The 26,697-nt window shown below is 39.0% G+C and overlaps 1 protein-coding gene across 4 annotated transcripts in view; it reads right to left on the bottom strand.

The window, feature by feature from the left end:
• The window catches only part of FAM184A (family with sequence similarity 184 member A), an 88,492-nt gene that overhangs the window by 50,030 nt on the left and 11,765 nt on the right, over positions 1-26,697 (bottom strand). For all 4 annotated transcript variants that reach the window (XM_031456229.2, XM_031456228.2, XM_064486734.1 and 1 more), the window contains exons 2-5: positions 5,411-6,265; positions 4,538-4,673; positions 2,851-3,032; positions 328-525 (exon numbers count right to left, since the gene is read on the bottom strand). In XM_031456229.2, coding sequence (XP_031312089.1) covers positions 328-525; positions 2,851-3,032; positions 4,538-4,673; positions 5,411-6,265 — 1,371 coding nt within the window. The remainder of the gene's footprint in view (positions 1-327; positions 526-2,850; positions 3,033-4,537; positions 4,674-5,410; positions 6,266-26,697) is intronic.

Here is a 26,697-nt window from a genome sequence, read left to right as displayed (position 1 = left end):
TACAACAGCTCACACCAAGTAGAAACGCCTCGTATCAATTTAATAAACTACATCCCACATAAGAACTTCTATGAATCTTACTCACTGAATTGAGATTCACAGAGTGAGTATAAGACAGCAGCTGGATCATCACAGAAACCCACCCATCTACAACGCAATGCTAAGCTGGATTTTTTTTTTTTTTTTGCTATTCTTTTTGCGGGGGGGGGGGGGGCATTATTTTCTTAATGGCGACACCAGGGATTGAACCCAGGACCTTGTGCATGCTAAGCACGCACTCTACCACTGAGCTATAACCTCTCCCCGCTAAGTTGAATTGTTACTCACCATTTGCAGTTTTTTCTTATCCCTAATTGCATTACTGTGGACAGCCTCAATTGCCATATGGTGCTTCCAAGCTAATTCTTCCAGAGTCTTAGAATGGGCCTCATTTAACTGAGCCACCTCCCCTTCCAGTCTATTTTGCAGGTTTTTTAGCTCCATCTCATAATATTCTTGCTGAGTTTTCTTCGCTTCATTTACTTTCTAAAATTGAAAAAAAAAAAAAGATCAATAATTCGCATCTGCTTTTTTCATTACTGCTATTAGTGCTTTGAACACTCAGCAAATAGATGAATTTGAATGAACTGAATGCTATGGGATTTAGACTATGCATCATGGGAATATACATCATTGAGTGTTCTCAGAAAATGACAGGTGGCACTGGCAAAATGAATCATTTTAAAGTAAGTGATAAAATATACTATTATTAGGTTAGAACCAAGTGTGAGTTAGCACATCTGCAAGCTTAAGAGAAAAAGTCTTCCTACATGTTAAAGTTGTAACAAAAAATGTCTTACCAATTTACCCATTCAGATGGCATTACTCAATACAATTTTATTGAATGCCAATTATATGCCTTTTAAGTATTCACAGTCTAATGATGAAAAAAGTCAAGGCTGTTGCAAAATAACATTTTAAGTTCTAATGAAGGGAGTATACATCATACACTATGAGTATACAGGAAAGGAAGCCTAACCTGGATGGGTGGACAGCGTGGGAAACAATGTGGCGTGTGTGAGGGGTGTGTGTGTGTGTGTGTGTGTGTGTGTGTGTGTGTGTGTGTGTGTGAGGGAGAGGGAGAGACCGAGATCAGAGAAGGCTTTGGAGAAGAGGAAACATCGGAGCTGAAGAAGACACACTCATTTAATTCTCACAAGCCCATCAGGAAGTGAGAGACAAGAAAACTTTAAACCCAGCTCTGATGTGCACCACAACCATTTCCAGCATTTTGAAGGATGAGGAACAGTTGACCAGGCGGTGAAGTTAGGGAGACAGAAGTCCACGCAGCCGAGCAGTGTGGTGGGCAGGCAGGGTTCACGGCTGGGAGGGACGAGGGATGAGGGACGAGGGTCAGGAACAGGCAGGAGTTAAATGATGACAAGGAGTCTTTAATGCTAAGGATGCTGGATTTTATTCTGACAGGAATGAGAAATCACTGAAATGTAAGCAACTGACATTTTTTGGAAAAACAATCATCTTGGCAGTAGGCTAGTGAGCTGGCTGCAGGCAGGGAGAGCGGTGAGGAGGCTATACTGTAATCCAGGCAAGAAAGGGCAGGTGCCTATAGCAAGGGTCTGTGAAGGGGCACGAAGAGGAGAGGATGGGGTAAAAACAGACTGAGGGAGTAGAACCAACAGGACTTGGTGACAGATAAGGAGGTGAAGAAAACAGTGATCTAGAATGGCTCCCGGGTTTCAAATATACCAAACTAGATAGAAAATAGTGCTATTGGTTGGGGGAAAAAAAAGAAGTAAAGGAAATATAGTTATTTTGAGGGGAGAAAGTTCTTGGCACGTTGATTTGACATGTTTGTGAGAAACAGATATGGCAAGAGGGAGTTAGATACACAGGACTCAAGTTCAGGGAAAAGATCTGGCTCAGTCGGACAACTCTGGGAGCTGTCACTGAGAAAGGGATGGTGGATGTTACTAGAACAGTAACGGATGAGCATGTGGATTGAGATGAGTAAGTCAGAGGAACATTAAAGGTAAGGACACAGAGAGAGGAGGGAAGCTCACAAACAACACTGCAAGGCCAAGAAGACAGGAGGAAAACGAGAGAGAACCCAAAGAGAGATGCTACAAATCCGAGCAGAGTCAGTACCACAGTAAGACAAGATCCTCAAGGCCAGCGATCAGGATGTCCCTGGAGCCTGAGGCAGACATCGAGTCTGTGGAGTGGTGGCAAGAGAAACCAGCCTGCACCCGGGGCAGGGGTGAATGGGAGGGAGCAAGGGACAAGGAGATCAGATACCTCCCAGGACACCTGGTTGTTGAGGGAAGGAGGAAGAGTGTCCCAAACTCCCACCTGGTACTGTAGACACTGGAAAAGCTGGAATACATGTTTAACAGTTACTTGACACATGATATGTCTTACTTAATTTAGAAATTCAGCATGTTAGGACATGAATTTTCAAGGCTTGATTCTTGCCATCCTTTTCAGTTTTACAGCCATTTCTTAGGTGTATATATAATGATATGTTTCATCAAGAGAAAAACACATGATTAACTGTAGTGGCTATTCCACTGAAATAAAGAGTTTATTCAGTTTCTGCCTTGAATTGGTTGGAATGTCATAAGTTTTTACATTATAGATTGTTATTGAGAATATTCTGAACATATACACAATATGGGATAGTCCAACTTCTATAACTTTTCTCCCCAAAATAAAAACAAAAATTACTAGAGTAAAGAAATAGTTCGTGACTGTGGTACAGAAGTAAACACTAAATCAAATCTGAAAAAGAGGGAAACTGAACTTATCTTCCTTTCCTTTCATGGGGGTGTGGGGTCCTCCATGGCTCTTTACCTTCTCCAGTTCCAAGATCTGCTGCTTCTGCTCTTCATCCAGACTCTGAGTTTTGCTTTGCAAAAAAGCTCTTTCTTCTTCAAGCTGAGATAATCTCTCATTGGCCCTTGATTTTTCTGATTCTAGATCTTTAATTGTAACCTCCTGGGTCATTTGAGTTGCTTGAAGCATTCCAATATGACCTACTCCCCCAAAAGAAAATCCCTTCAATTTAAAATCCATTACACTTATAAAACAGTTCATACTTAATGACACATTGTACTTATTAGCTAAGCAGAAAAAAAAAAAGGTCTGCATTTACAAATAGTTCTTTGGTTTCCTCACTTATAAAACAGAAATATTTACCATGAGAATCCTTCTTATCCAAATAGAGTAACTTAAATTAGAAAGAAGTCCATTTTCACATCACTGATGTTGCTCCCTGCACCCAGGACCATTCTAATTATTTCTAAAAATTTCAAGCTACACAAGTTGAAGGAGAAGCAACTCCCTAGAGGCAGAAACAAAAGTCTTGGGAGTAAAACAAAGTAAGAGAGGGTGCACTGACTAGCACTGTGGCACTAAAATGCGTTATTTGTTCTTTTCTAATCTCTTCCTCTTTTAAATTCTAACATAGAAAGGAAGAAATTTGTATGCAAAAAGTAAAGATGACAGGCAGCAGTTTGGCTGAAACTAAATTTGTTGTAGACAACAGACCTGATAAAGAATGAAGGCAGAGTAAGAGACAGAGAAGGACAGCAAGGTTATGAAAAATGAAAATAAATGACAACAGCAAAAAAAAAAAAAAAAAAAGGAGGAGGGTATGGGGAGAGACAGAGAGATGAAAAGTGAATGTGAGAAACGGACCTCAGAAGGCATGCACCAGGACAGAGTATCTCGAAGTGCCCTGGACCAGCAGCGCCAGCAGCACCTGGGACTGCCAGTCAGAAACCAACCCCACCTCAGACCTACAGAATCAGAAACTCTGGGGCTGGGGTCCGGGACCTGTGGTTGCACAAGCCCTCCAGGAGATTCTCATACATGCAAAAGTAGAAAAGCTGCTACTTTAGTTGAGGGGGTAATCTGGGATTCACCCATGAGCCAATCAAGTCAGATGACATCCTCACAGAACTCGCTCAAATAGCTTCCCCTGCCCCACAAACTCCCCCAGACACAATGTCACTTCAGACTGACAGGGTCATCCCCTCCTCCAGGAAGAGCTATGAAATGAGCCTGCCAGCCACATTAGGATGGGCAACCCAGCTTTAGTGCATAAAATGATCCTTACTAATAAGCCAATGAAATGAAGCTGCTGTAATTTAAATATAGTTCCACTAATTTCAGTATTTTTAAATGTTTTATATTTTATTTTTTATTTTATTTATGTTTTTATTATGTTTATGTTTTATATTAATATTTACATTTTAAAAGGACATGTTTTTAAAGGACAAGCCTCAGAACGTTTTTCTTTTACTGACTGACTTATTGGTGCTTTGAAACCTGTAACTCTAACTTTTTCTATAGAAATACATTTCTAAAACTAAATTATTTGCTTGTCTTATGATTAATTAATAAGATAACAGACTCTTTAAACATACTTAGAGTCTCAATATTTTAAAATGAGAAGAAACGTGTAATTTTGTCTCCAATTAACATTTAAGTATTGGTTTTAGCTGAGGAAGACACCAAGAACTGTGGTCAGACATACTAGCTTTGAGGACAAGATCTGAAGCTTGCTGCTGTAAACGTTCTCTGGCTGCTGCTAGCTCACTTTCCACTTCCTTGTGCCTGCTTAATAAGGCCAATTCTCCCTCCTTGGCATCATCGAGCTGTTTTTGAAGAACCTAAGAAAGATCAAATAGCCATTATTAATATGCAATTAATATCCAAGAATGATGCTAAGTTAAATATAATTCATTTAAGCTACCAGCAGCAACTTTCTCTTATTCAAAAGTCACACTTGACAATACCTAGTTTTGAATCTGTATTAGTGACACATAACCTGTCATCTTCACAAGTAATATGACCCAATAATGAAACGATATTCGACCTCTCTAATATATTTAAATGCTGCACAGATACTAAAAACATAGCTAAGAAATTTTCTATGCCAATAAAACAAAGAGACTCTTTGCTGAGACTTTTTTTCAAACTTGTGTCATACCCCTATTTAATTCAGGTTTATAAAGCTATCTTAGTTTTTTGCTAAGTGTCTGGATATCAACTGATGTGCAGACTATTATTAATGAAGGGGAAAAAAAACATAATTAAACCCTAAGATCAATACTTTAACCTTCCCAAATCACTGGGAAAATATTAACATGTTTTTCTAAAATAAAATCCTCTCATAAACAAGTCAGCAAGGTCTTAAGCTTATCGTTTTGGGCCTTTAATATCTGAAACTATAGTAACATATAACAGCTACAGGGTAATAAAAATTACCCTTTCACTGATTTTCTCACAAAAGAAAAGTAGAAAAAAGTAAAATGGAAAACAAAAGTTAAAGTGGTCTAATCAAAAGGAAAAAGAGGGAACTGGAGGAAAAACAGCCCACGTGTTGAATGTAATACTCGTTACTTACCTGAACATTATTCTCTGCTGTAACAAGTGCTATCTGAAGCTTTTGGCATTTGTCACGAAGACTTCCAGCTTCATCCTGTACCATCTGTAACTCTGTCTTTAATTTTCCTATGGTTTTTCGTAAAATTGCTTCTTGTCCCTGAAATTCTTTTCTAAGATCTGCTTCCTTTTCTTTGCTAGCCTGGAGGCTTTCCGCTGTAAAAAGCTGTGACCTTTTCAAAGTATCCAGCTCATGTTCATAAAAGGACTGAGCTTTATGCAACTTGCCTTCATAATCTTCAATGAGCTTTTTCCGCTCAAGTCTCAGCTCTTCCAGTGTCTTGTTCAAGGCCTCCACCTCCATTCTGTGCAGCTCCTCTGCTTTCTCCTGCCCTTTACTGACCGAGGCGCTGTGATCCTGCTGTGACTTCAGCAGCTCTTGGATCTCCCGTCTGTGAGCAGTTCGCAAATCTTCCAACGCCAACCGTTTGTCTTTTTCAAACTGTACTTGGAGTTGTCCAAAACTCCGTAACCTTTCTTCAAATTTCCTTCTAATCTCTTCAACCTCTCTAGACATGGTTACAATGCGCTGGACATGCTGGGCTTCTGCACAAAGTTGCATGTCCTCAACTCTGTGCTTATAAGCCTCGAATTCTGTCAAAGCCTGCTGCTTCATTTTTATGTGGTCTTCTAACGATGCTTCTAAAACCTGAATCTTTCTCTTAAGGTCTAACTCCTCTGTTACTTTGCTTTTATATTGCAATATTTTTTCTCTTGTTTCTGCAAGAATTTGTTGGATTTCTTCTTCATGAGCATCTTTGAGGGCTTGAATTGCGGATTCATGCTCATCATTTTTAGTGTTCAAAGCATATATTACCTGCGTGATATTAAGGAAAAAGGGAGAAGAATTCAGTAAACTATATAATTTCAAACGAAGTTAATTCTTTCATTTGGATTGATTTTTTTCTGTGCATATCATACTGGCTATGGTAAATATTAAATACCAAAATATCATGCATTGTTTTTGTATTCATAGATTTACTTAGCAAATTTACCTAGCACCATCTTAAAATTTACATTTAAAGACTTTTAAATTAGGATTTTAAAGCATTCAAAATTAAGAATGTTTTCCTAAAACTGAAACTGTGAGGAGGAAAAAGACAGAGGAGACCACCTGGTCTATGAGAATGGCATTTTCCTATGGCCCAGTCTAGCTTCCTGCGGGCTGTGGTGGGATCAGTAGAAAGGCCTCACAGTAAGTCTCTGCCCTACACTGGCGGCCTGAAGATGAAGGAGGTTTTGCATGAAGCCCTACGTCTTCCCAAAGGCCTCTTTCTGAGACAGGAGAGAAGGGGGCAGGGCATGGCCATTCAAGGAATGACACAGCAATTAACACCAAAATGGTGGAAGATTCAACTCCCAGTAGGCCTTGAGGTCCAAGATGGTGGGAGATTTGACTTCCAGTAGACCCTGAGCTTCATTATACACTCACTGTAATTTATTAACATGGTAGATGGCGCTCCCACAGGTGCCACGACATCTCTGAGGCTAACCATAAAAGGTCAAAAAGTGGACAACGGCCCAATTTCTGGGGATCCAAGCCCCTTCCCCAAAGTAGTTGGAATAATCTTTCCTTCTGTTAACATATGAAGTTACTGAGCCCATAAAAACTAACAACCCCCACACCTCACAGCAGTTCTCCCTTCTGAGTGAGACGGACTGCACTGTCTACAGAGCGTGTATCTACTTTTACTTTAAGCTGAGTACCCACACCCCACACCTTGTGGCCTTTCTCTCACCTTCTGAAATAGCCTGCTCTCTGTCTATGGAGTAGGTATCTCTCTGAATAAATCTACCTTTACTTGACTGCGGCTTGCTCTTGAATTCTTTCCTCCGTGAAGCTAAGGACCCACACTTGGTGGGGCACGTCCCAGGGACTCAACTGAGACCTGGGACACGGCCATCCTCTTGCCCCACATTCTTCTTCCTGTATTATTTCAACTGCTTAAAGTCTGACATATTTTAAATTTATGTATTTCTTTTTCTGATCCTCCCATGGTCTGTTTTAAAGCTGATCCTTCTCATTCCCAAGTGGTCTCCTTACAAAATCCAATTAGTACATTTGCGCTCACCTATCAAATGTATTTTCACTCATTGCCTAATTTTCCCTCTGCCTCCAAGCAAGCCAGATTCCTAGAGCCAGAGTATTCTGAGTACAGGCCTTTATTTTCATCCTTGGATTTTAATGATTCCATTGATATTTCCCAACTTTAATCCCAATGACAACACATTCCCTTTAAAGTAACATTCCCATTCTCCTATGTTCCTTGATGTCCTCCACTACACCCCTGTGGTCAAACAGCAATATTTGTAACTGTTACTTAAGGCTTACAGACATGCCCACTTTCTTCTGAAGTAAAAAGAAGTAAACACTATACACTCCAACAATCCAGAAGCTAAAAATCAATGTTCTAGAACTTTGCTCATTTTAAAATGTGATCTTACTCTGGCTTTAAAAATGAAGTCCAGCACCAAATACTTTCACAGTTAAAATGCAGAAGTGTTGCCATTTTTGTAGCATTAAATTAGAACAGAATTTAAGTAAACATCTAATAAATAAAAGGGCAATAGTACGGTGAGGAGTTCTATTTCATTTTGTATTCTAATCCAGGGGCCAGCAGAGTAGAGCCTGCAGACCAGATACCACTGCTGCTTGTCTTTGTAAATAAAGTTTCACTGGAGCTGCTTTCCCACTACAAGATCGGAGTTGAGCAGTTGTGGAAAAGACCTTATTACCAACTCCTATTCTAATCTATACATAGCCATCTTACCAGCTGAAATTGGCAGCCAAAACTTAAAAATCTGGATTTGCAGTACCTTTGTTTACTCTCTACTAAACAGTCCAGACTTTGTACAACTACAGCTCATATACTGGGAGCACCAATTATGAGATTCTGAAAGTATATTATGTAAAATAAACACAGTATCATACTAACCATACATTTATATATTCCAGGAAAGCTATGTTAAAATAACTTTCTAAAAACTTCAAAAGGAACAATACAAGGATGCCAAGGACAGTAACAAATTAATAGTGCTCTCGTAAGTAGCCATACAAAATATACCACTATTTAATTATGTATTTCTAAATGAGAATGCTATATATGAATTTTCAAGTACCTTAACTATATGTAGTATCCTCTGTTCACTTCTCTACATAATTACAAAGGTAACGATTTATTTGTAACTTTCTCTGATTAATTACTATTTCTCAGACAAAGGTAATATAAATAGTTCTATGTCCTTTATTTTTTAAATATTTTTTGTTTGTTTTTGTTTTGGGGGGAAGGTAATTATATTTATTAATTTACCTATTTATTTTAATGGAGGTACTGGGGATTGAACTCAGGACCTGGTGCATGCTAAGCATGTGCTCTACCACTGAGCTATATCCTCCCACCCTGTTCTTTGAACACACAGAAGATATATGACTTGAAGTAAAAGAATGGACCTAAACTGAATTTTTGACCCTAGGTAAAGTAACTTTTTCTCTAAGCTTCAAGTTTCTCAATGTTAAATGAAGATCATGTGTATTCTACCCTAGTGACATCACTGTTATAAGATCAACTTATCATTGACATTTTAAAAAATGATGTCATATGAAGATTTTTTTAATGTAAAGCACCGTAAGGTACTAAGGCTTCCTTATTAGTTATTATCATTTATTTATGGAGAGAATGAGACTAATTTTAAAAGAAACTTTAGTAAGTGATCATAATCATCCATAAAATTGGCTATCATTTTCCACATAGGAAAAGGAAATTCTCTAATGTCTCCTTTCATACACTATTTTAAAAGACATTAAGAGCCATTTGCAATTTTTCTGGAACTATGCACATTCATGGAATGGGATAGTACAATCATTTCAGCAATTTCATGCAATTTCACAGTTCCATTTTATGCCAATAATGCATAACTTAACTATATGTTCCATGATGAATAAGCAATTGTGAGTAATTTTTATTTTTTCTATGAAGACTTTCAGATACTCTTACTCACAGATAAAATGAGGACAAGTCTAGATGCTAGTTTTAAAAATGCTACTTAGGTAAAAACAAATAGTGTCTGAGACAGTTTCCTTTGTTGACTGCTATAAACTGAATTGTTTCTCCCCAAGCCCACCAAATTCATACGTTGAAGCCCTAACTCCCAACATGACGTTATACGGAGATGGGTCCTCTGGGAGGTAATGAAGTTTAGACAAGGTCTTGAGGATGGGGTCCTCGTGATGGGATTTAGTGCCGTTATAAAAAGAGACCAGGGCACTAGCTTCCTCTCTCTCTGCCATATGAGGACACAGCAAGAGGGTCTATCATATTTTGCTATGGTCCCGGAGCAAATACACTGGCAACGTAAGTATGTTCCCACTGAAATCTAACTCATTAGTGATAAAGTATGTTCACTGAAAAGTATGTTATATAAGCTTAAAATATTTTAAGTGAACCTAAATTGCTGCATATTATACCAACAGGTTTAAGATTGCTAAGGTAAGGGAATCATTGAAGAAATGATGGTACATTCATAAAATGTAATACCATGAAACCATTAAAAAGCAAATCTCCTTTAGAAAAATGTTTTACAAGAAAAAGCTTGTAGAATAAGGCAAATACACACGCTACTATATACAACAAAATCCAATCTCATACAAGGAAAAAAGTGAGTGTGCATTGTGTGTGCAGATACATGGTTCAACTTGTATAAAAAATTAACCAAATTTTAACTGAGGATATTCAGCATTTCTAAGCCTTCTGTAATGAATTTATTTCACTATTATAATCAGAAAATATTAAACCTTTTAAAAATTAATATTAACAGTGCTAAAAGAATGAATCAATACTCAAAATGACTTAGCTATAGGAAAACATAACACTGAAAATGAAAATGGAAAATTAAAGTAACATTAATTATCAACAGATACCCTTCAAATTTCCTTAAAAATCACAGACTAGAATAAAACTGATTTATAAAAATTATCAAACTTTTTCAAGAATATTGAATATTAATCATTACACATAAAAAAGAAACATACATTCTGAGGGAAATGTAAAAATCCCAATGACCAAAATAAATTTTGATGGCTTAACAGCAAATCTTTAATGGTCAATTCCTACTTCAATCATTCGTCCCTTCAACAAAAACAAACCTGCTACGTGCCAAGACCTATCACTGGCACAGAAAGCACAACAGTGAACTGGATGTATATATGTGGCTATCTATTCTCTTGCAACTTAGTGGAGACTGACCTTAAAGAAATATTTACTCAATTACTCAAAGTAAAACTTTGGTAAGTCTTACAAAGGAGGAGAAATACAAAATGAGTCTTTGCTGGGGTGGGAGTGAGGGTGGTAACATGAGAGTTTTCCCTTATTCTGAGTAAAATGCTCACTCAGAGATGGGAAAGCACAGGATTCTGTGAGGGGACAGATGGGCTCTGGAGCTAGAAAGGGGCATGTGGTCCACACTGCAGAGGTAAGCTGTTGAGCTGGACGAGATCCCGGAGGGAGAAACCACTGAGAAAGAACGAGAATGACTACGGACCAGGCCTTGAGCGGGGTTCAGTGGCAGGAGGAGGAGGAGGATTAGGAGCCACAGACAGAGGCAACGTGCTGAGAGGGATGAGCAGGAGCAGGATGGGAAAAGGGCATCATGGTCCAAGGCGTGAGGGATGGGCAGGGGATCATGTCAAAGGCTGCACAAAAACCAAGAAAAATAAAGACCTGAAGCCCCAGCGTTCAGAATCTGAATCTCAGAAATAATCTTGGAGCCAGCACTTTCAGTAGATTGGTGAGGACAGAGCAAGTGGACAAGTGGAAAAAGTGGGTGAGTGGACAGTGAGTGAATGGAGGGACTCAGTTGGTAGAGAAAAAACTCCAAGAAACGGTTGGCAAAAGGAAGGAAATAAACAACTAGGATGATGGCTTAGGAGGCAGCAGAGTCCAGTCCAGGGAGAATTTTCTTTTTCTCTCTTTCTCTCTTTCTTTCTTTTTTTTTTTTTTTTTTAAAGAGGAATTGAAAATGTAACCCAGGGAAGGGCTAACTGTTACACCAAAGTCACAGAGAAAGTTTAAGGCAAGGATTGCCTGACACAGGTGGAGAGACTGGCACTGACTGAAAGCTGACCGAGAGAGCAAGGATAAAGCCTGGGATTTGAGGGGGAGAGGGAAGATGGGCAACCACTGTCTGACTGCTTCACACTCCTCCCTAATAGGGAGATGAGACCATGTTCTTAGAGTGCAGCATCCCTTCCATGGCCATAAATGATGCTACTAACCCTGGTGAGGCCAGCCTCAGTTCACCCTCCCACTGTCTGCCTCACGACAGACCCAACCACCCAGCAACCACAAGCAGATCCTCGTCACCACTACTCCTCCTGGTGATGTTTTTCCTGCCTGTATCAACCTTTAATTCTTGCTTATTTGAAAATTCTGGATACTTGGCCACCTTCCTTTTCTGATCAATTCCAGAGACAGACAGACAGACCAACAGAAGAGAGAGGGGGAGGGAGGGAGGGGGAAGAGAGAGAGAGCACGCTCATCCTCAGGGTATATAAGCACTATTGAAACACAAGAGAACTTACAAAGAAAAGGAACAATCTCAGATCCAACAATTTTTCCAAAAGATCTGGTGCAATTATTCTATGCCAAATAATATGTAATAGGGAAAAGACAGCCTTTTCAATAAATGGTGTTGGGAAAACTGGACAGTTACACGAAAAAGAATCAAACTGGACTGCTTTCTCATACCATATATAAAAATAAACTCAAAATAGATTAAAGACTTAAATGTAAGACCTGAAACCATAAAAATCCTAGAATAAAACAAAGCCAGTACACTTTTTGAGATCAGTCTTAGCAATATTTTTTGGATATGTCTCCTCAGGCAAGGAAAATAAAAGCAAAAACAAACAAATGGGACTACGTCAAACTAAAAAGCTTTTGCACAGTGAAGAAAACTCAACCAAACAAAAAGGCAGCCTACTGAATGAGAGAAGATATTTGCAAATGATATATCTGATAAGGGGTTAATATCCAAAATGTACAAAGAACTCATACAACTCAATATCAAACAAACAACCCAATTAAAAAATGGCCAAAAGACAAATGAAAAGTTGCTCAACATCACTAATTGTCAGGAAAATGCAAATCAAAACCACAAAGAGATATCACCTCACAGACAATAACAACAACAAAAAACAACCCAATCAAAAAAATGGGCAGAAGACCTAAACAAACATTTCTCCACTGAAGACATACAAATGGCCAACAGGCACATGAAAAGATGCTCAATATCGCTAATTATTAAAAGAAATGCAAATCAAAACCACAGTAAGGTATCACCTCACACCAGTCAGAATGGCCATCATTAAAATGTCTACAAATAATAAATGCTGGAAAGGGTGTGAAGAAAAGAGAACCCTCCTACACTGATAGTGGGGATGTAAATTGGTGCAGCCTCTACAGAACACAGTATGGAGGTTCCTTAAAAAGTAAAAATAAAGTTACCATATGATCTAGCAATTCCACTCTTAGGCATAAATCCAGAAATGATGAAAACTCTAATTCCAAAAGATACATGCACCCCAATGTTCATAGCAACACAATTTACAATAGCCAAGACATGGAAGCAACCTGTATGTCCATCAACAGATGAATGGATAAAGATGTGGTATATATACAATGAAATACTACTCAGCCATAATAAAGAGTGAAATGATGCCATTTGCAGCAACATGGATGGACCTAGAGACTATCATACTAAGTAAATCAGACAGAAAAAGACAAATATCATTTGATATCATATCACATGATTATATGTGGAATCTAAAATATGATACAAATGAACTTACTTACAAAACAGAAATAGACTCACAGACATAAAAGACAAAACTTATGGTAACCAAAGGGGGAAGGTGGGGAGTGGTTAAAAAGAAACACTTGTGGGATAGAGCTAAAATGGCAAACTGCAGCTTGTTTTTATAAATAAAGGAACACAACCATGCCCATTCATTAAGGGATTGTCTATAACTGCCTTCCCACTATAATTGTAGAGATGAGTAGTTGCTATAAACAACCATGAAAAAGAAGAAAGATCTCAGGTCAATAATACAGTCTCATCTCAAAGAATCAGAAAAAGAAGCACAAACTAAACCCACAGCTAGCAAAAGGATGGAAATAATAAAGATTAGAGTGAAGATAAATGATATAGAGAATAGGAAACAAAACCAAAAATTGGTTCTTTGAAATGATTCAGAAAATTGACAAACCTTAGGGAAGTCCATCCATTTTCACCACTGCTATTCAACATTGTACTAGAAGTCCTAGCCAGAGCAATTAGGCAAGAAAAAGAAATACAAGGAACCTAATTTGGAATGGAAGAAGTAAAATTATTATTATTTGCAGCTGGCAGGATTCTATATGTAGAAAATCTCAAATAATCCACAAAAAATTATTAGAGCTAATAAATTTAGCCAATTTGCAGACTATAAAATTAATACACAAAATCAGTAGTGAATGAGAATAAATAATCTGAAAAGGAAACTTAAAAGGAAATGACATAGGTTCTACTGATGTGACTTGCATGCCCCCAAATAATTTAATATTAATTGTACAGTCTGAATTTTGCAAATGTAAGGAAAAAAAGCCATATGGTCTATACTCTGGGAATTGCATACAATTCTTAGTTTACCTTACTTATGTTGCAATTTCTAGAGAGTGACAGCTACTGATATTTTTAATGTGTGTGGTGATTTGGAATTACAGTGTTTTATTTTCTCTCAAAATTGTATGGGGTTGATCTGAACCTGGCTCTGTACAATAAGGTATATTACACAGGTAAACATCATCCATCACATATGTTGAGACAAAAAAGGGGTTGACAATTCTAGCAATCTCTTCTAATTTGGAATATTGTAGCAATATCTCCTTGCTCTCAAAGCCATAACGGCTTTCCAACCAATTCATGCCCTTTCATCCATTGCAAGAAATGCTGACATTCTCAGGCAGAAGGGAAGTGAAACCAGAAGGGACATTCCTTCCTTCATCTACTCATCTTCCATGACTCTATGCTCAAAGAACCATCTCAAGGACCTAAAGAAAAGAAAATTAGCTCCTCGTTACAAAGAAGCTAGGAAACCCTTGCTATATTGATAAAAATTAATTAAGAGAAAAGAAAGGCTTGTTCCTCTCTTTCATTCACCAAAACAAAATGTTATTACTGTCAAAAGCACTGTTTTTTGTTTGTTTGTTTGTTTTAGTCTTCTAATTATATCAAGGAAATAGAATAGAAACTAGCCTCTTTTTTTTTTAAAACCCTTATTGGCATCTAGTTGTTTCTCCACCTCCTAGCTACTGAACAGCTTACATGAGCATCTCACAGGGCTGGCTCTGGCTCAGGTCCCCTCAAAAAGTGACTCTGCATTACTCCCTTCCCCACCAAACCCTATTTTTCCAATAGAAGAATACCCACAAAGCAACAGTGGATCAGTAACTTAACAAAACAGGAGACTTCTGCACCTTGGAGTTGGAAGACGCAGAATAGTAGTGGAAAGGCAATGTGGAGTAGGCTACAAAAATGGCAAAGGAGACCACAGTGCCCGCCATCCTCACTCACAGACAATGCATGAGGCACCACAATGAATTCAGTAATGAGAGCGGCAAAAAGCAAAACTGCAAAAACAAAGATTTCCTACATTTTCATTTTCAACTCCAACTATCTTCTCAAACACAATGAAGGCACTTGTTTTTTTAAAGCATTTATACTGCAAAAATCTGGGTTAGGGGAGTAAATATTTCATAACTACTTATATAACTAATTATACTTTTCTTCTCTGCACCTTTGCCAATACTAGTGTTTTCCCTGGAACATCCTCCTCTTGTCATGTCCAGTGATCAAAAACTCTTTTAAAAGAGTTATACATTCTGTATATTTTCTGATTACTAAAGTAATCTTTGTGCATTATAGAAAGTATGAAAAATAGAATAGATAAAAATGAAGAAAAAAGGAAAAAATATTTTGTCACCCTTTATCCTATTACAACTCTTACCTTTTTCTCTTGCATCTCTCTTCCTAAAATAGAATTTAGTAAGAGATTGGATATAGGGAACAAAGTACAAAGAAGAATTTAAAATCACACTGATATTTGTAAACTGAGAAGTCAGAAAAAGAGTTGTGTCCATGAAGGAAAAGGTAAACTTTGGAAAGTTAATTCTACCAAGTTGATCCTCAGATGAACACAAAACTTTTTGGTAATTGTTATGCTCACTAAATTTAAAAAATTACCCAAATATGCACCATAGTTTTTATCATACCCATCCAATTTTCTGTCAGTATTATTGCTATTTTCCAAGTCTACTCTTCTTCTCAAAGGAAATTCAGAGAGATGCATAATACATAATTACACTAATCAATATTGTCAAAACTGGATTGTTAAGACTATGTCAAAAATTTTTAATCTACCATAATATCATCTCTAGTCCAACCAGCATATGAATTCCAGGGAGACCCTCAATATATAGGTTCCTATATATTTTTAACATATCTTTACTACAGCACTTATTTAACATAATAATAATATATTCCATCTCCATAAATCTATTTCTTAATCCTATATTTAGAGTCTTTGAAGTAACTGGACATATAAGATATCTCACATGTAAATGTGTATTGGGCAATATTAGTGAATTCTTAACCAACATTTTAACTCATGCCTTAGAAGGTTCTATATCAAATAAACAAAACAGGAGGAAATTAACAGTCCAACGATCTTATGCTGTGGAAACAAGATGAAGAGTAAAGTGTCCTCAGCCAGGAAAAAGGAAGATAAAACCAATGTAACTTTCCAGCAGCTGCCTGGTACCTTCTTTTCAGGAGGCCAGGCAGGGAGCTGATTCTTCCACGACTTTCCTGCCTCTTACTTCAAGAGGCAGCACATCGAAAGCATGAATTCCCTGTGCCACACATCAAGAGAGTGAAGCCATTCTGACTGGCATCTCTCTAGTATTTGAGAGGCCACATCAGACCCCAGCCCTACTCCTGCGTACTCCAATAATGTGCCTCTGAGTGGCCAGGAATGCAGAACAGATATTAAGAAGAGCAAATGTCATGACAATTAGCTGATACATCACAGGATCCACAGGGCTATACAGAATCTGTATCTGTAAGGACATCCTGCCGTTGGACTGAGAGGTGGAGTTAGAATGGGAGCGCTATCATTTGTTGTCTTGTCTGATCACAGGACTCAAATAAACAGGCTTCTGAATAAGAGCTTGGATGTCAGCAAAATTTAAGGAGGTGAGTCAGGTAAAATTAGGATAAGATTATTTGATGCAACACACACTGAGGTCTGTAGAATCTGGCTGAATTTGGGGAGATACTCTCCTTGAAGAGTCAGAGCCTTTAGATACCAGTATCAAAGCATGAGACTCAGGTGCTGAGATGGAGTGTGGACACCCTGCGTATATCCTGAGGTCTAATCACAGTCTCTCAGATGGCAGCCTCCACTACGTTGGCCCTGGACTAGCCCTTACATCCTCCAAGGCACATACTCCCTTCCTCACTCAAGCATAATTCAAGGGCTTACAATAGCATTCATTATCTGTTTTGGACACAGACAACTATATTATATTTTTCTCATTTCCTCCTTTTACCCCTAAACATTGCTGTTAAAGAATGAAAACATACAAATGTGTCACCTAAGAGTTCCTTCTACTCTTTTCCCCCACCTGAAGCCACTATTAGGCCCTATCAGTTATACTGCCAAAATATATCACAAATCTCTGCACCTTTCTCCACATCCATTGCAACCACCCTAGTGCAAGCTACCATCACCCCTGGCTCAAGGGCCAGGACCACCGCAGTAGGCCCCTCAGTCATGTCGCTGCTCCCACTTATATGTTGGGCTGCAATCCATTCCTCACTCAATAGCCAAAGTGGTCCTTTCAAAATATAAGTCATAACTAATCCTTGCCTTCAGCCCTCCAATAGTGTTCTGTCGTACGCATACAGAAAAAAAAAAAAAGCCAAAATCCTTTTTTGTGGACTTCAAAGTTGTACCTGATCTGGTTTCCACTCCTGACCTAAGCCTACAGCCACTTTCACTAAATGAATCAGCAAACCTACCACCAGAGACAGGTCAGGAAGCAGCAACAGCTGAGAGAGACCAGCAGGCTGTGTTGAGAGACTTTGTGCAAAACTCGTGGGGCGTCTGAATTTCAGTATACTGAGTCTTCTTAAAGGACATGCCCCAATATAATGAATCAATCAAAAGTCAAGGTACCAGCACTTTTTACAGAATTAAATAAACATGCTTTTCTTTGTAGGTGATGGAGAACCAATGAGGGGTTTTAAGCAGAGAAATAACTTGATCTGACTTGCATTTTAGAAATTAAAATTCTGGTTGCATTGTGGAGGATATACTGGATGGGGTGAGACTAAAGAACAGTCAAAACACATCAAAATAACTCAGGAAACAGCCTGAGGTCCTCACAAACCTTGGCGGGGAGAAATGAGACAGAACTGAAGAGCAACTTAGGAGGTCATACATAGCAAGAGAATCTGCTGGTTGATTCAAAGGGGGAGGGGAGAGACCCTCTTCCAGCTGGTCCGTGCGTCAAGGAGGTTATGGATCTCTACAGATTTCATTCTATCTTCAGTCAAGGCTCATACATTATGAGATACAGGGGACTTGTGTGGCACCTACTAACCGACTGCGCACATGATCCCTGCACCCGCCACCACCCCGCCAGTAACCTGCTGTTTCAGAGAGAGCTGGGCTGGAACGAGTGTAACTAAGGAGCCTCTGACTCCGTGTCTACAGTTCTGTTCTGAGCTTCTATCTTCCCTCAGAGCAGGCACTTCTAAAAACACATTACCTCAAATTTTCTAGCCTTCTCTAAGGCTAACTGTGCTTACCCATTTTCTACCCAGCAACCAAAGGGATATTACACTCCCATTAATGACATCTGATCACTATGGTAGTCATTCTCAATTTAATGAAAGGGTAGGTAGGACGTAGTATAAGAATCATCAAGTGGCCTTTTAACAAACTACATGCTCATTCCCCTCCCCTTTTGGATGGCCATCCACACACTCACCAAGGGACGGAATGGTTGGGAAAAAAAGGCAGAGAATCACCTACTGCTTTACTAAGTGCAAAGGTAATGGCCTTATGAACTAATCCAGCAATTAAAAAGAAATGCTATGCCAACCTATTTTAGAAGAATGAGAATTCTGAAACATAACAGCAGTATCCTAAATTGAATTCTAAGAGAAGTTACTCTGTGTTTCTGAAATATTTTTTCTGTTGTTTCTCCTGGTAATAAACATTTTCAAGTCTCAATCTATTTCTCAGCAGGAACTACGTATAGTTTAATGAGATGAATATTATGATGCTCTTCCTACTGAGAAAACCTCAGTGCCATTCAGAAAGGATTTGAAGAAAGGTAATGAAATTCTAGAAAACAGCTTTAAACTTGTCAATATTCAAATTCTTTAGAGAAAAAAATTCAAATTAAGGTAATGACCAAAACCAAAAAAGCACATATTCCTCTTTCTACTACCCCATTTCTGCATTTTTTTTTAAACAGAAAGTTTTAAAGAAAATACTGTATGGAAAACCCTGAAAGGAAAGCTAAGGTAAAGGAGTAAATTACAATAAAATAAAGCATGCTAGCTTGGTAATTACATAAAATAAGCCAGATTTTTCCCAAAGTGCAGCCCAGGAGGTGACTTTTGGTAATCAATATATTTAATGGTTCCTAGAAATAAAGCAAGTAGCTCATCAAATCTGTGAAGTCATATATTGTTGCTCAGGATAAGATTAAAGCAGGCAGAGGAATTCACACAGACATCTTACTGGTCCTGTACTCAGGAACGCTCTTGTACCGAGCCTTCAGTAACTGAACATTGCAACACTTCCCTTTTTTCAAAAATAGCAATGAAACATTAATTCACCTATGATAAAATTCACCCTTTTAAAGTGTGCATGTCAGTGGTTTAAAGTATATTCACAAGGTTGTATAACGACGATCACTACCTAATTCCAGAATATCTTCGCCACCCTGAAAAGAAACCCGTAACGGTTCATAGCTGCTCCCACCACCGGCTTCCCCTCGGCCCTGGCAACAGCGAATCTACCTCTGGTCTCTATGGACTGGCCTATTCTGGACCTTTCAGAGAAATGGAATCATATAATATAATGTGGCTTTTTGTAGGCTTCTCTCACTTAGGATGCTTTCAAGGTTCATCTGTGTTTTGGATGTGTCAGTGTTTTCTCTCTCTTTTTTTTAAGGGCTAAATAAAATTCCATTATATACCACATTTTGTTACCCATTCATCAGCTGATGGACATTTGGGTTGTTTCCACTTTTTAGCTATTGTAAGTAATGCTGTAACGAACATTCATGTACAAGTTTTTGTGTGGACATACATTCAACTTTCTTGGGTGGACACCTAAGAATAGAACTGATGGGTCACATGGTAACTCTGTGTATGTTAACCTACTGAGAAACTGAAGAACTATTTTCCAACATGGCAGCATCATTTCACAATCTCACCAGCAATGCATGAGGCTCCAGTTTTTCCACATCTTTGCCAACAATTTATTCCCACTTTTAAATTGAATTACAGCCACCCTAATGGGTGTGAAGTGGTATCTCACGGTGGTTTTGATCCAGTTCCCTAATGACTAGTGAGGGCAGCCTAATTCCTTGCAAGTACACATGGTACAGATAATACATGTCTCTGGTGTCAAATCTCCTTCACTGCATTTCTCTGGGCATCATGACATGCTTTTTACCCTCTGCTACTCTCCACAGGGGATGTGGTTTATTACCAGCTTCTTCCACCCTTTCGGCTTCTGTCTTGACTGCCTCCCCAAAAGCCCTGCCTTCGGTCTAACAGGTCTAATCACCTACTCTCTCCTTCCTCCTACAAAGCCTGCAGTCTCCACTCCTCTAAAAGAGAAGCCTGGTCATTATCATTCCTGCTCCCACCCCAACAGCACAGGCCCAGCTTCACCTCACAGGGCCCTGTCAGCCCCACCTCTGCGGACTTCAGCTTCTCCTGTTCTCTCAGTTCCTTCTTCTGTTTCCCAGTCTCACATTCCACATTTCCAGTCCTTCCTAACTTCTCCATATTCCAAACCACCTTTTCTTTTGACTCCAGCCTCCGCCAAGTCTAGTCCTCCGCTCTAGTCCTCTCCACGTCTCTCCCTCCTGATAGCCTCAGGCTGCAAGCCCCCAGATCAGCCCTTCACCTGCGCTCTCTCGTGGGCACTAGTAAATGTCATCCCGTGCTTTCTCTACTCCCCATTTCTCACTGTGGCCTGAAGCCTGTCTGCCTTTTGAGTTGTAAGTGACTAAAAGCTAATGGAAGAAAACTTTTTCCAACAGAAGGGCTGTGATGGCTAATTTTGTGTGTCAGCTCTAGGCCTTGGGGTACCCAGACATTTGGCTGAACATTATTCTGAGTGTGTCTGTGAGGTGTTTCTGCAGAGATTAACATTTGAATTGGACGACAGAGTAAAGCAGACTGCCCTCCCTAATGTGGGTGGCCTCATCCCATCAAGTGAAGATCTAAACAGAATGAAAAAGGCTGAGGAGGAGGAAACTTCTTCGTTCCGTCTGAATTGGAACATGGGTCTTCTCCTGCCCTGGGACCGGGCTCCCCTGGGTCTCCAGCTTGCTCACTACAGATGTTGAGACTTTTCAGCCTCCATAATTATGTGAGCCAATTTATAAGTCATATTTATAGATTCTATTAGCTATTGCTAAAAGATAAACTGAGGCATAGTTAAAATGTTAAGACTTTGAGCAAAAATTGAGTCAAATTGGGCAGCACCAAGCTGGAAGTGATTGGGAGTGCAGGGAACACAAAGCAAACAAATTATCTGACTGGCTATGGCTTAAAGCCTACTTGGCTCTTTGTGACTGGTTGTCCTTAGGTTTGGATTTCATAATCTTGAGGCATTTCCAGGTTTAGATTTTGGTTTGCTTACCCAGGCCACCATGGCATTAGAGCCTCCTTCCTCAGTCTCATAGCCTCCTTGTTTAACAACATACATCCTATTTGGCTCTGATGTCTCTCTAGAGAAACCTAACTAATATTGCTGCTTAAACCCTGGAAACCCCTTACCCCACGAATACGTAAATAAGCAAAAACCATGCAGAGGATTTAAGATCTGGTTTAGTGAACAACAAAGAGGAATGAGTACTCATGCAGGGAACTACATTTATTAGCAGTACCATAGCTCTAAGAAGCACAATAAATTTAAATAGGGAGAGCATGAAAGTCAGGAGACTACAAAAATAGGGTCTGCTCCAATTCCTACCTGGGGGGATGCAAATAAAAGGAAAATCTAAAAGAGATATCATAGAAAGAAACAAAAAAAAAAAAAGGTAAAAAGGAAAACTTAATCCCAGAGTTTCACTCTCAAGGGAAGGTACAGTCAGACAGAAATGCTCAAGTTGAGAAAGGAAACTAGGTTTTTGGCTTCTTTCTTTATTCTCTGGCATGTGGGAGATGTCTGATGGAGAAGATGATTAATTCAATTTCGTACATGTCGTACTTGAGGTGATGGCAGACATCCAGGTATAGATGACAGCCTTAAAAATGGACAGAAGCTTCTTAAAATTAATTGAGGGTTCTACCATCCCACAGCAACATTTTATGCTTACCAGAATATATCTCTTGTCTTATTCAAGGGCATCACTTGGCATTGGGCATCAAAGTAACTGGCCACTGAATCACAGTCCTACCACACAGTTTATCAGCTCCGTCACTAAAATCTTTAAATATCTCCCAAGCTAAAGTTACTCATATAATCTACAGAGAACGTCCTTCCTTTCCAAAGTGATATAAATGTGGGCACTCACACTTGCTGAGCATTTACACTGTGACAAAATGGAGCCAAGAGACAAATAAAAAAGAAAGAGCTCAGCTATCATAAATATTCAGTATGTGAGCCACAAGATTGCTAACCTCCTTAAATCCCCTAGATGGGACTATGTCCTCTATAAGCCAGGTGGAGGGCACTCTCCAGTGTGCTGAAGATTTGGGCTTCCTCCTTCCTGACACAACACTATTTATTGAGTACCACCATCTGCCCTTTTCTCAAAAGGGCTAAGAGGACAGAAATAAGAGCTATAACAGATTGAAAATTTTCTTCTACAATACAGTTAAAAATTAATGTAGTATGACTTGAAACCCACAAAAACTGCTGCTCAAATACACGTAATACACTTATTACCACTGAAGCAAAGTTCCAGAATCTTGGAAGTAATCTCCAAAGGCCTTGAAATTTTGCTCTTCTTGGTTATTGTCTCATCGGGTAAGACTGGCAAATGGCTAAGCAGTGACAATATCCAAAGTGCACACCATTGTATTTTCTAACCTTCTGCTATGCTTACAATAAAAAAGCTTTCTTGTTGCCATATATCGAATAATGATTTTGTTTAATGTAGAGGGGAAGTGTCTCTGCTAATCTGGAGAGTCTATATTTGTGTTTAAAATGGCAGTGAGAGCTCTTTTCCAATAATGCATATTAGGTTACCAACTCTTTCTCTTTTTTAACCCCTTAAAAGTCTGTGGCAAATCACTGAAAAGGCTGTAAATGTGGGTTAAGTTCTCTTCTACTTCCAAAATGTGTAAGTTTTGGCAGACTGTATTTTTCAAAAATGGTCACAATAGTTCCCATTCCACATGCTCTTCTGCAGTGTGATCTGGCCACTCCCCCATCAGGAAGTAGAGTCCAATTCTCCTCCTCTCAGATCTACACTGGCCTTAATGATTCACTTGTAACCAACAGAATGTGGCAAAAGGGATACTGAATGACTTCCGAGCCTAGATCAGTAGAAGCCTTGCAGCTTTCTGTCTCTGGAGGCTCCAGTAGCCACCACACTGTGAAAGCCCCCACCACGCGGAGAGGACATGGAGGTCCTCTAGTCAACTGCTCCAGGTGAGCCCAGCCTTCAGGCCATCCCAGTCTGGGCACCACGTGAGTAAAGAAGTCATCCTGGAAGCGGAGCCTCCAACCCCAGCTGTCTCAGCTCCCTCTGATCAAGCCACTCCTGTCTGAAAATCCAGACACTGCGGAGCAAACCATCCCCGCTGTCTCTTCTTTGAATTCCTAACCCAAGAATGTATAAGAATAAGATGGTTGTTGTTTTATACAAGTTTTGGGGCGGTGTGAAAGGCAGCAGTAGACACCGGGAATGTAGCTTAGGCAACACAGCTGTCTCCTCACTTTAATGACTGTATTCCATAATTTTCTTCCCCTTTACTGGAACTTCCATTTCCTTTCTTTTGTTTTGTTTTGTTTTGTTTTGTTTGGCCAATAATAGATGTCCACTGTTAATTTCCCCATTTATTTTGACAGTTCAACTTCAGAAACCATCATATCCAATAAAACTATTTCCTAGGGTTTGGTCTCCAACTTATGTTTTTTTTAAAGCTTCTTTCTAGCATCCTCTCCAATTGTTGGAATTATTTCAGTTTTTTTCACCCTTGTATTCCAATCTGTGTTTGAATTAGGTCACGACAAAAGACAATTACTTGAAGCAAATGCTGTGCACCCAACTATAACCATGATAAGTAAACATTCTGTCAGGCATAAGAATTATACAGCATTTATCATAAACAAAGCACTGTACCAGTACTTCAGATGTTTACCATTCTAAATGCTTTATTAATGAGAGTTGGCTATGAATTTTATAATTTACTCTCATCGCAAGTATTATTTTGGCAGAAGAGCACATTTTACTGTTTTCAACAAAAGGACTATTCTTGTTTGATAAGTAATCTTAATACAAACACTTCAAACCACTGCATTTTTATAAATATAGCCTATTTTATAACTTGCTACTATATTTAATAAGTATAAATTGGTCACTCACAAATCACAGCATAAAAAATCAAGCTCTTCGTTTTCCTGATGGAACTTCATTTTCTTTATGAGTATCTGGTTGATGAAACGTGTGAGAACAAGTAGTGCAGACCTGCAAAAGCAGCAGGAGAGGCAGTATCCTGGGAGGGAGCCAGGTTTTCAATTAAAGTAAGGAGATAAGATTATTTTATGAAGAGATGTGGCTGCAGAGAAGTTTGTTGAGCACAGAATGAGAGTTCCAGAGAGCAAGTATAACAACCCAACAAGTGTCTGGGAAAAGAAGGCACAACTGCCTGAGGATAAGCCCGATGACCGGGGGCCTGTATTTGGAGCCGGGTCCAGGGACAGAGACAGGGCATTAAGATAAAACGAGCCGGCTCGAAGCTTCCAAGATGGGCTCTGCTCTTACCATTTGAACACAGCAGACTGTGGATTTTACATAGGATTCCAAACACATTAGAGAAAAGCAACCAGGATTAGCCTTCTTACTTCAACTATACACCTGAGAGGAGGTTACTTTAAACATCTCTAAGCCTCAGTTTTTTTTCTGTAAAGTGAAGAGAATAATGCCTACTTCATAAAGTTATGATGAAACAATGTGATGTAAGTAAACTGGTTAACACAGTGCCTGATACACAGTAGTGCACAACATACTTTTTGGTGTAATGGTTTTGGTTATTGATACAGTCCTCGTAAGAAATCGTAACCAGGTATGCAGGGGACAAGACTGTCCCCCTCTGCCTCCCATCTTGCGCTCAGCAGAGGAAGTGAAAGGACTCAGATGTTCTTGCTGATTTGTCTAACACTAAGCATCAAGAACAGGTTTACTTAATACAAAAACCGCTTTGTCTCAGGTAATTTCCATCTCGTATACCTGTCAGACTGCGAGCTCCTGGAGGATGTGCTCCTGGCTTATTCGTGTCCCCCCCCACTGTCCAGTGTTTACTGGATACTTCGAAACGGCTGCTGAATGAGTATCCATATAGGAATAAAGCAGAACAGGCAAAGTCCCCTACCTCAGAGATGTTAGTTCCAGAGGCTATATTTAGCACAAATCTCTTTTTTTCTTAAATAACTTATATGCTAGTTTTCTAAAAGACGTTTAGATTTTATAAAATGTCATTTTCAGATTTAAGATTAGGTATCAATCAATAAAAAGGTGACCACCTAAAAAAAAATCCCATATATTTAGTAAATAGGAGAATACTGGTAATTCTATTTATGTTATTCACTATTTTTAGGATGACAAACTCTCCAGAAATTTTGTACAAAACAAATTAATAATCAACTTAAAAAGACAACTTGGTGAAATAATTCACTTAAAAACATCACATCACATTTTTCTTAAAAATTCTAGCCTCTTGTTTAACATCTGTTAAATACTTATAATTTTAGTTGATATTTTTTAAAAACTTAAGTATAAGATGGTTCTATATCATCAGGCCATATATTTCACTTTATTTAGACATATGACTGCAAAACAGCTACAAGTTAAATTCCAGGATCCATCCTCATTCCCTCGCTCCTTCACCACTGACCCCTCTTCTTACTGTATTCTATGCAATCCTTGAGTCGGTATTTAAATAGCAAACCAGACACACACACACACACACACACACACAAATTTCCCACATCCTCAGAACCCCATCTCCACCCCTCTCAACCAAAGACACAGATTCCCTTCCAAAATAAACCTGACTTTATGTTGCACCAAACACACGGGATCTGGAACTGATGCAGGCACTCACCTTGCTGCCTAGCACTGCTTTCTAAAAATAGCAACATGACACAATCAGACGGACCAAGGTTCAAATCCCAGCTCTTCCAGTAGCAAAGCCTAGGGCTAGTCACTTAACCTCTCTAATACTCAACTTCCTCCTCAAGTCTCGTATCAACCTCACAGGGTATGGTAAGAATTATATTAAACACTGTAAGAAAATAGCATGTAATGGTTGCTTAAAAATGGTACTTGCCGTTAGCCATGCCAAGCCATTATCCTTCCCCCATAATGAAAAATGCCTCTTGCTTTACGTTGCATCCTATTGCTTAACTTTATCACCTGACCTGCCTTATCAGAGGAACAAATCAGGCTCCAAGTCGCTGCCCTCATTCAGAGTAAATTTTGGCCTGGGACTCACAAATTTTCCTCCTATCCAAACCCTGCCATTATCTTTGGAGATTTCAAAAATGGATGTAGAATCCTAAAGACCAGACTAAAAGTTTTTCGGAATTCCTAACTCTAAGAACCTCACTCCCTTATAAGCACTCTCAAGACTGTACCCAGGATCTTGTTATAACTTCTTCTACCTCAAAAGTCTTACTCTAGTCCCCTCTCATGCTACATCTCCTTGCATTCTCTCTCAGCCACT

The sequence above is a fragment of the Camelus dromedarius genome, chromosome 6, assembly GCF_036321535.1.
Source record: "Camelus dromedarius isolate mCamDro1 chromosome 6, mCamDro1.pat, whole genome shotgun sequence".
Taxonomy (NCBI): domain Eukaryota; kingdom Metazoa; phylum Chordata; class Mammalia; order Artiodactyla; family Camelidae; genus Camelus; species Camelus dromedarius.
Note: the sequence above shows the minus strand (reverse complement) of the source record. Positions and strands in the feature narration are given on the sequence as shown.